Source organism: Ammodytes marinus (assembly GCF_949987685.1).
Source record: "Ammodytes marinus genome assembly, chromosome: 22".
Classification (NCBI taxonomy): domain Eukaryota; kingdom Metazoa; phylum Chordata; class Actinopteri; order Uranoscopiformes; family Ammodytidae; genus Ammodytes; species Ammodytes marinus.
Genome location: NC_137226.1, coordinates 7,542,009 through 7,552,612, shown reverse-complemented (window position 1 = coordinate 7,552,612; position 10,604 = coordinate 7,542,009). Strand labels below are relative to the sequence as shown.

General features: G+C 41.6%; 1 protein-coding gene across 1 annotated transcript in view; it reads right to left on the bottom strand.

The window, feature by feature from the left end:
* The window catches only part of fgd6 (FYVE, RhoGEF and PH domain containing 6), a 23,928-nt gene extending 13,957 nt beyond the window's left edge, over positions 1-9,971 (bottom strand). Inside the window, exons 1-5 of the mRNA XM_080050902.1 lie at positions 9,821-9,971; positions 5,859-7,788; positions 2,353-2,464; positions 984-1,051; positions 859-889 (exon numbers count right to left, since the gene is read on the bottom strand). Of these exons, the coding sequence (XP_079907028.1) occupies positions 859-889; positions 984-1,051; positions 2,353-2,464; positions 5,859-7,788; positions 9,821-9,830 (2,151 nt within the window). The 5' untranslated portion in view covers positions 9,831-9,971. The remainder of the gene's footprint in view (positions 1-858; positions 890-983; positions 1,052-2,352; positions 2,465-5,858; positions 7,789-9,820) is intronic.
* Positions 9,972-10,604: the final 633 nt, after the last annotated feature.

Sequence of the window (10,604 nt, the reverse complement as noted above, 5' to 3'; positions counted from 1 at the left end):
ACACACACACACACACACACACACACACACACACACACACACACACACACACACACACACACACACACACACACACACACACACACACACACACACACACACACACACACACACACACACACACACACACACACACACACACACACACGACAATGTTGCCTGTACTGTGACTGATCAAAGCCACCCACCCACTTACTTCTTGCGGCCATGCGTTTACCTGCCGCCCCCACGAAACCAAGACCATCCAACACAGCAACTTTCAAAGAGCCGCAGCTATGCCATGGTGACTGCATTATCATTCAACTGTGTCCGGGCACTCGGGCAAAAAGACAACACAGGCCTCTGAACTCATCATATCCATTACTCGGAAGAAAAATAGCTTTGACGACCATTCAAAACAATTACAGTTACAGCGTGATTTATTTATTCCATACACTGCTGAAATATCTCATGAAAATTTTCCTTTAAAAGGTGCATCGTATAACTTTGGGTTGGGCGTGTGTCACAGAAGTGAACATTTTCTAAGGCATATTCTCATGACTGAATAAACAAACTTTCCTCATTGGAAAATTGGATCACTGCAACACTGTTTGAAGTTGGAAATCTAGCTGAAAGGTTACCGTTTTGGCCCAAAGTTTTGTTTACAAACTTAATTATGTTTCACGTTTGGTTCCAGGTGCCCCAAAATAATGTAGTTTTGAATTATGATGATAGAATTATTCAATAATAATAATAATTACATGTAGTGAAAATACAGTATGTTTTGTAAACTTACTGCAGGCTCTGCAAATATAAGCAAATGCCTTGAACTACACAGTGCACCTTTAATGTAGCTATTGAATAAATACAGACACTTACTATGTGAAGAAGCTTCAAGACATCCACAAAGCTGAGAAATGAGCAGAGCAAAAGGCAATTAGACAACCATCAAATAACAGCATATTTAGTTTTTTCAGATTGGTAATTGTAATGTCTCTACTCACACTTTTTCAGAGCTCATAATCTCCTGGGCGATGTGCACCACCTTCTTCCGCTTCATCTCATCCTCCTGCTGAAAGAAAAGCAAACAAAAAACAGTGAGGTAATGCTAGGGAAAAAATGCTCACAACAACACCTCAAGAATTCATTGATTTGTCATTGTCATCTTGTGAATTGGCGTACATACAAAATATCGTTTCCCCCAAGCTTGTAACAGCACCACAGAAAAAATATATAATAATAAGGCTAAAAAGAGGATTCAAATAGTGAGAAAAACAGATAATGTGAAAATAGATGTTCATTCAGTCAATTCAGTCCGGTAGCAACACGGTGTGCAAAAAAGGGCCAGGCCGTCTTTGTAAATGTGTTCTTAATAAGGACCTGCCTGGTTAAATAAAGGTTCAAGTTAAATATATTTGAAAACAAGTGCTACAAAAGATTAAAAAAAAAATACATAAAAAAAAAAATACAAAAAAACTCACAGGCTCACTGCAAATCACCATGATCCCGTTTCGCTGTGTAAAACCATCAGGAGGTGAGTTTACAGCCCCCAAAACAAAACGGCTCAATGGTCAGCTACCGTCCCCTTCTCAATCTCCCTCTCCCTCTGTCCCTATGTCCTTCTGGTGTGTGTTGTTGAATGGTAATTGTGGGGCGGTCTCTTAGTGACTTCATTTGGACAGTGGCCTTGCCCCCCCCCCAGCCTGACAGAAATGTCCCTACTGGAGCCTGTGTTGTTGGTGACACCCTGGAGCTTTGTGAGGGGGCGTCCTATCACGGAGAGGGTCACGCAGGACGAAGGATGATTTTATAAAAAAACTAAACAAACTTTCAGTCATTGAGAGAGAGCTATTCTTGAACCTGTAACCCTTCAGTGTTTGCTCACCCCCCCCCCCCCCCCCCTCCCCCTCCACTCTCTTTCAACACACACACACTTCTGCAAATAGGCTGACACGCGATGAAACACACTGGGCAGCAAACATGCACCAAATCTCAAGTGCAGTGTCACCGGCAGTGATATGACAAGTCCACTGTAATCTGTACGTGCGCTGCCAACTTTACATGTTGGCGTCATGTCTGCTAAGTATGGTGGCCCGAGAGGTCAACTGTCTTTTATATACACAGTCTGTGGTCAACGCGCGCACAGTACCTTCAGAAAACATGTGCAAAACACCAAAATGTTAACAAATCTTAAGTGTGCATAAAACTACTTTCATGGATCTCACAGTTTTGTTATGAGCTCAAGTGGTCACAGAGAGAAAAAAAAAAGTACAGTCAACGGGTACTGAAATATACCACATTTTTTCAATTGACATACCTGATTGGTTGATAACTTTATAGTGATTGCTCCTGCATCATTGAGGCTGTTATTACCTGTCTGTCTGCCTCGTCCAGATGCTCCTTGCTAGACGTTGAGCTGTCGTCCTCTTCGTCTGAACTGTGGATCTCCTCTTCCTCAGAGTGGACGTCCTGCCGCAACCAGTCACTGATCAAAAGAAATGACACACAACACACAGGCAGCACATTACAACAGAGTGGCTGTCAGGGGATGAATAAAGGTGCAGTCAGCAATTCTGGAGACCGCTTTTTCAACAAACAAACAAAAAAATCATAATCAGTGAATATCTCCTCTCGATCCCAATACCTGTCTCAAAAATCGCTGACTCCACCTTTAAATAGCATCAGAATTTAGCTTTGTCTTTCGGAGGATTGTTTAAAGGTGTGAATGAGGGCAGGGCTGGAGAGAGGAGCCTCCCTCAATCAACAAGGACTCGATAAACTAAACACACTTAATATGAGTCAGCACAGGACTCATTCAGGAGGTCTTACACAACAAAACTATTGATTACACTTTAACAAATTACAGTGTCATTTCAACACATTCGCTTCACTGGTTAACTAGACTTTTTCCCTGATGCGAGATTTGAAAAATAACTAGCGAACTTACTGTAGCAATACACAGATTAAGTGATTCCATCCAAAAATTGCTACTAAAGATTGCTACCACAATCAGAGATGAACGTTACAGCACAGCGATGCATTCACTGACTGTTGTATATATTAAAATATCTTTGAATGGTGATGCATTCGCTTACTGCTGTAGCTGTAGTTGAGGTGCATGGTTTGGTTGTAAATGCTTCACAACACTCGTTTGTACACGTTTGTTAGGGCTGTTTTCCTTTTTTTCTTTTCTCACTATAATTTTGCCTATCATGATATTCTTAGTAATACTGTTATATTGATTTCAGCCATAATTATAAAGGAAGGCCGATATATACTTTTATTTTCCTGTCAAACAGATTCAAACCTGTGTATCTGTGAACGCTGCTTCTGCTGGGAGAGAGATAACCGTTTCGCTATGCTCTACCAACAAAGAGTGTTGTCTGTCGGGTTAGTGCAAGCAGCAACATGTGTTTGTGTGTCATTAAGGTTTTAAAATAGCGCTTGTAGCATTGAGCTGTATGGTTTCAAAGACTTGAGAAGAGGTGAAATTAATGTGTTTTGATTTTGCCTCTCTCCTCTGCCCCGTCCTGCTGTTCTCTTTCTGGGTGATGGCTCAGAATAAATATTAGATAAGAAAGACTGTGGGACGCCAAAAATGTTTCCTTTCCCTCTCGCCACCTTTTTGCTATTCTAACGTGCCTCCAAACAGTTTCTTTTCACTTAAAGAGAGAAAAAACATTGGCTTTTCTCCAAGCACTGGTCAATTTAGAGAGTTTTGGCTATATTGCTCCCATAATATGTCTTCTTTAAAAAGGTCCAAAATATACATGTAGGTGTTTATTTAACCAAACCTTGTCTATTTCTCCTATACAACCATCTTTAAAGCTACAGTACGTAACTTCTGTTGCCTTCATGAGGAATTCTGAGGAATTACAACAACACTGTCAGCGCATCTACATGAGGTAAGCCTTTGGTTTTCATGATGATATACAGTACATGTACATTTATTTTTTTACCCAATTCACCTGCAGTGTCTGGCCTTAAATCTCAACACACACTTTGCTCTCCCTCTCTTCTTCAAGATGTCTCACTGGAACACACTGGGTCCGGCACAGAGCGCCACTTGTTTACAGCCCAAGGCTAGTTACATAAACTTACCAGGCTCAGATGGCTGGGAATCACTAGATTCACTCGCTCACTCATTCTCTTTCTTTCTCCTCTTGTACACACACACACACACACACACACAGACACAGACACACACACACACACACACACACACACACACACACACACACACACACACAGGACCGAATTAAGAATCAGGGGACGTCTTAATTGTTTTAAAGGCTCATTTCGCGCCTGTGTTCCTCACGTCACCTCATGTGGACTCGACTTCCTCATTTGAGGTGCCAAAGTATGACACAGGAAGCAGGAACCATGGCACTTATCATGGGAACAGATCCTCATAACAACAATCCGGGCCGACTACCAAAAACAGAGTCACTCAATGGGATCTCAATGGCATGAATGACTGAACCAAATTTGCTGGTTGCGTCATTTACTGAGAAAAATGCCAAAGATTCCCAAGTTATAGCATCTTTAAGCTGCACTTATTATATTGTTGTATTATACAATGGATCACATTTATAGTTACAGTGTGTAATTTAGGAGTATTACAGCGTCATCTAGTGGTCAAAGTTCTAGACTGCAACGCTCCCTTGCTAACCCCTCCCATTTGCAGAATGTACAGAAGTGAGAGGCTTTCAAGGAAAAGAAGCTAGTTACAAAAGATTGCATCATTCACCACTGCCTCGAGTCTTTCCAAAATATCGAGTGATGAGGAGAAGATGTATTGTTTTAATGTAAGTTATCCACTGGCAAAGTTTCATGACGATATCACTTAAAACAATTTCACCCTATTCACCTGCAGTCTCTGGTCTTAAAGTATGATTATTTTGTTCATTTACCAGGCTGAGAACAGAACACATAGAGACACACAGTAGAAAAGTGGGAGCAATGAGGTTAGGAAGAGGCTAAACACAGTGCGAGGGCGGGCGGGCTGGCTGGCCTAGGCTGGTGGTTTATTTTCCCTGTTCTAGAGAGCTGTGTGGCGTTTCTGCGATTCTCAGACATTTCCTGCTTCTGGCCACTGAAAATAACCCACACAGGAAAACACAGGCCGACCTGCTGCACACACCAATGCTCTATTCAAAATCCACTGCCACTGGCTCAAAGGCTGTAATAATGACTTTCACACTGTTAAATACACACCACTAATGTCACCTGTGCAAACTGTCGCCCACTTAAAGTACGGGTCAATTCAAATTATAGGGTATTAGCAAGGGGTTAAAGTGTACTATGGCAGGTATACAACGACTTAAGGGACACAAGCATTGTCCTTAGGCAGAAAATTGTACTTTTCTTCAACTTAACTGGGAAATGTATTTTAAAGAATGACTGTTTAATCCGTCTTTTCTATTATACCGACAAAATACTCTGATTTGGACAATCATCTATATACGACACCTGTTACTGCTGGGTCACCATAGAATGACAATCAGGGACAAGATAAGTGCTGAACCATTTGTCGTTCAATGTATTAGCTGCTCTATTACATTTTTTTTTATACATTTTTTATTAATGTTCAAGGCAAAAGGCGAACATTTGCTTTTTTTCCAGTCTCTTCAATCTGGTGATATTTTAGTTTTCTTTTTTTTTTAAACTATTTACTTTGCAGAAGTTAAGAGAACATTGGAGATTTGAATCCTGCCAGCAACCTTTTCTATGTATCTTTCCCCATCTCTCTCTTCCCTGATATAACTTCTTCATCATGTCTCTGTTGTCATTATATCTCGAAAATGAAAAGCTTAACATGAAGAAAACTTGATTTGGAGGATGTTTAGAGAATCTTCAAAGACTCATAACCTCCGTACCTCTCGTACTCGTGGTCGTGGTATCGGTGATAGGGATCCTGCACCTCGTAGATGTCTGAATCGTCCGAGTCTTGATTCCAGCTCCGCCTGGCGCTGTGAAACGGCAGGTTCATGTACTCGGGGATTTCCTCGTACAGCGGAACGTTCTCGTACTCCACCGAATCCTCTCCGTTCTCACCGCCGATATCAACCTCCCCTATGCAGCTCTTGGGACGCTCCAGGCTCCTTCTCTCCGAACTGGTACAATCCAGCGACTGCCCCCCTTTCGCTAGCAACTTTGGAAGCATCTTTACGGACAACCTTAACTCCAAGAGCTTCCGAAATGAGAGACTCCTCTTTTGGGGGTCTCCGCGGGTTGCTAGGTCTGCCGCCGAGAAGGACTGAGCCCTTTGCTTACTACCTAGCGTTGTCGCTCGACTTTTTGGCGGTACGCTACTCCTTGAGGGCATTTGTCGGCTAAAGAAAGTCACACACGGTCTGGTAAAACGCCAGGCAGGTTTCTCCATAGGGGGTGCTGGTAGCTCCCTCATGGGGGTGTTTGCGTGCGGAGGGGCCGGGGGGCAAATTGAGGGTGGTAGACTATGTCTTTGAGGCTTTCTTGGTGGTGGTGCCCGTGGCGAGTCATCCTCAGCGGAGAAAGCATTCCGCGCGTTGACCAAGTTAGGAGGGCGACAGCTGAGTTTGATTTGCTTGGGGAGGCTGTGGGTGATCGGGTAGCGTTCAAAATCGCCGTACGCGTCCTCCTCGTCTACATTACCGTGTGTTTTGTGGCTAATTGGCTCAGGTTGCGATAGAAGGTCTAAGGAGTGAGATGTGTTTTTGCTAAGAGTGTGGGTTGATCTGTGAAGGCGTGGTGAGAGAGAGGTTTGTCGCGGAGGGGGCACGGGAGCGCTGGTCTCGTCGTCATCCCAGGAACATGAGTCTTTTTGGGGCAAAGCGTCGTCACACGCGTCCCCTCCGAGCCCCTCTGGACTCGTAACTCGCGTCTCAAGAAGCCCACTCTCACGCTTTTGTTCGTGGTCCTCCAAGCAATCTTGCCTCACCAGTCCGGGCTTCTTAGGTTTACGTGGTTGAGGCACTGGTAGAGGCTTACTCGGGGCAGCCGGGACCTGCAAGTCCAGATCAGAATGTAACCTAGCAACGGGCTCGATGCGTTCTGCCTGAAATGATTCTTCAGGTGAAGAGTCACAGTGAAGGATATGTGATGAAAAAATGATGCTGCCTGCAACATCACAGGCCGACCTCCTGAAGCCTGTTAAATCTGTATTTGCATCAGTTTGTACGTCCACTTTTAAATCCTCACATTCAGCACTTTCATGATGCGAGACAGTGTCCGAATCTTTCGCCTTCTGTTCTGTAATCGTCTGTGAATCTTCGTTAATTGATAATTTGTCCAGGTGTCTCTGTCTTTGAGGTTTATCTTTAGGCTTTTTCAGCACAACCAGTCTCTCTTCGAGGCACTCCCCTTTCTCCGGTGGTCTCGACCCCGTAAATCCCTCTGTAGAAACACCATTGTGCAACACCTTTTTGTGCAAATCGCTCCCAATCTCAGTTTCAGTATTCCCATTTTCCAAATGGTGGGAACAGTCCTCCAACCCACAAGAGCAAGCTGGAATGATGTAATCCGAGTCGTGTTTGTCAGCTTCCGATAAAATCCCATTTTTGGAGTTGAGAAGCGAGAGATTGTCGCCTAAATCCTGAGTCAGGACGAGGGGTTCAGTGGGTTTGGATGGAGAGGGGGTTGAAACAGGGGCTGTGGATTTGAGAAGAAGGCACGGTTTAGGGGCCACAGCCGGTTTAGATCTCTTGAGAGTGGCAGGGGACGGTTGGGAGACCACCGATGGTTTGGGCGCGATGGGAGGGGGAGACGGCTTGGTGGTAGCGGGCCCAGGGAGTTTAGGTTTGGGAGCTAATGGCGGCTTCTTCACACCTGTATGTAAAGAGAGAGGAGATTTTCAGGAGAGTCAAAAACGCTTCACTAACACTTCCTTTCACATGAATCATACAATGTCAGCAGATCACACAAGTGTGTTTTCATCCACACACACGTCCTTGAACAAACGCACGGGACAGCTGCAAGCTGCGGCTAAAGCCCAGGGTCAAGAGGTCAGTCTTGGGGTCAGAGGGGAAGACATGAGGGGTGGAGGGTTTCAGGGATCAAAATTACTATCTATATCTAACAAAAAGAATGAAACTCTGAACTATTTATCTGAGTATTGAGTAAATAGGTAAGTTAACAAGTAAAAAACTTTGCATTTAAAGCACCTTTCATGAGCACAAACTAAAGTCACAAAGGGGTTTCACACAGCCAAACGCATAGAACATAGATGAGACATAGCGACAAAGGAAAAAACGTATACTAAGAAATAGAATACAATAAAAAAAAATGTAATTGTACAATGACGACATAACAACACAGTAACAACAGAAACATGTAATCATCATGCAAAAGCAAGATTCAAAAGATAGGTCTAGGAATGAATTGTACATTTCTTTGACTGGTAGCCAGTGGAGATACAATTTAATTTGTACCTTGCTTTTTCTTGACGAATCTTGTTGGCAAGTCTTTACTTTTGAATACATTTAAAAATGTATCATGTTCCAATCATACTGATGTTGTCTGCTTTTGACAGTTTGTGTTATTACATTTCTATTTAAATTAGTTGTCAGAACAAAGCTGCTATAAAGTAGGCTATGTTATACTGTAGGGCTATATAACCCTACATTACTTAATATGTACAATAGGCCTACATAACACAATACTTAACTAATATTTCAAGTTGGTGGTGAGAAAATCTCATCGGGATGTAGGCTATCTGGTTAAATAACGTTTTTGAAAGTCTGTAGAGTCCCTTCACTAATAAAAAGCTGTGAATTGAGATAGTAGGCCATATTTTCCGCTCAACTGGCTGAAACTCTTGGCTGGCCGACACCACGAGAAGTGGAGTCATCGAGCGGATGTTTCCGAAAAGGCCAACGACCAGAAAAAAAAACCGCTCTGCCCCCCGAAACATGCTGCTTAGAGCCTCACACCGAATTCAGTTCGAAAAAACACCTTTGTATAAAGTTAACGGGCTTGCAAGCAAAAATACCAATACATGCGTGATAAGAAAAATGACAAATTAATTTCTCTCATTATTGAGAAAAACGTTTAAATTCGGCATACTTTAAATCAACGTTAATAGGTGGTTCTCCTCCTAAATTTATATCAAAATTGACCATGGATGGCGATGATGAGCAGAGAGAAACAATCCAAAACGATTATCCAACAGTTACATTAATTGTGTATCTATAAGCCGAATTTGCCAACACATGCTAAAGATGCCATACAAGTTAAGAAACGGTGTCCGTAGGGTTTCAAACCTACTATAAACCGTCTAATAACATTAAATTGAAAGATTTTTGAGCGGAATTTGGTGTAAAAATGCCAACGCCAGGTATCTGGAGTAAACCGCTCATGTAGTGGAAAGAAGGATCATAAACACTTTGAGGTTCATTTGGTGACACAAATTAACACATTTTATATATCAAAATCAAATGTTAACGGTGTTATTTGAAATGTTAACAATGCAGCTTATTAGCGAGACCGACTTGTTGATTCAATAGCAGGACAGATGTTTTTAAGACAAAGGATTTAACCCCCTCCAGTTGCAACAGTGGTGGCTATAATATTGAAACGGAAATGGACATTTTGTCATTGTAAGTAACAGTGGTGTTTTTTTGTAACCCTAAAAACGTAAAAAAAAGTGTATTGTCTTTTTTTCAAAGCTGTTATTAAGAAAAACTGTAATTAACTTAGGTTGAGTGAAAAGAGAGTGGATGCTATCGTCCGTTATAATGTTTAAAAGTGCACTGTTTTCCATTTTCACCTAATAAACGCGATACGTTTTTGTATTCAGTTGTAGTTGACCACAATAAGCGCTTGCACAGCGGGATTTTTGCAAAATAAACATGAAACAAACCTGTGCTCATGACTCCCGACTTGGTCCTTTCTCCATGGGGAATTTTCTTTTTTTTTGTTGCTTTCAATGGAATTGCGTGAAAATTTGCGTTTTTTCCTCCTTCGACACCATTGTCACTTTGAGAACCGATTCAAGGTAAACAGTAAACATGCAGATCTGATTACATAAGTCCTTATCTCGCCAGCGGATGCACGGATAAAACCTTTACGCCTGTTACTTTTTCCATTTTTCCCCCAAAGTTTTTTCAGCCACGGTGCTTTTCCTAACAGTGTCAAGCCGGATACAACAATACACTAAGCTTCCGTTTACGTCTTTCAAAATAAAACTTTAAACCTTACTTCAATTTATTATAGGCCATGCACAACAAATGCAGGTACAGTTTTTGAAAAATAATCGTTATATCAACGATGAAAATAAATAAATAAATAAAAAGAGAATATAAGACCTGGATAAGAAGACAAAAGTGCACGAGTTTCATAGTGCAAAACATTTCAAATGCAATATGAAGTTTAACAAGCCTATATAGAATGTAGACTGCGAATGAAATACTGTACAAACAAATATAATAATGTAATTTGGGGAGGTGTGTACAGGTGGTATAATATAGATGTGAATATATAAGTAGATATAGCAATATAAACAATTAAAAACCCAATGGTATAGGAATATGAAGTTAAGAAAATAAATAGAACAAACAATTTGTTAAATTTAATATTGTAATACTAGTAAATGTTGTTCATTGATTTGATGTGTTTTTCTTTCTTTTCAGAGCATTTTGTTTAAA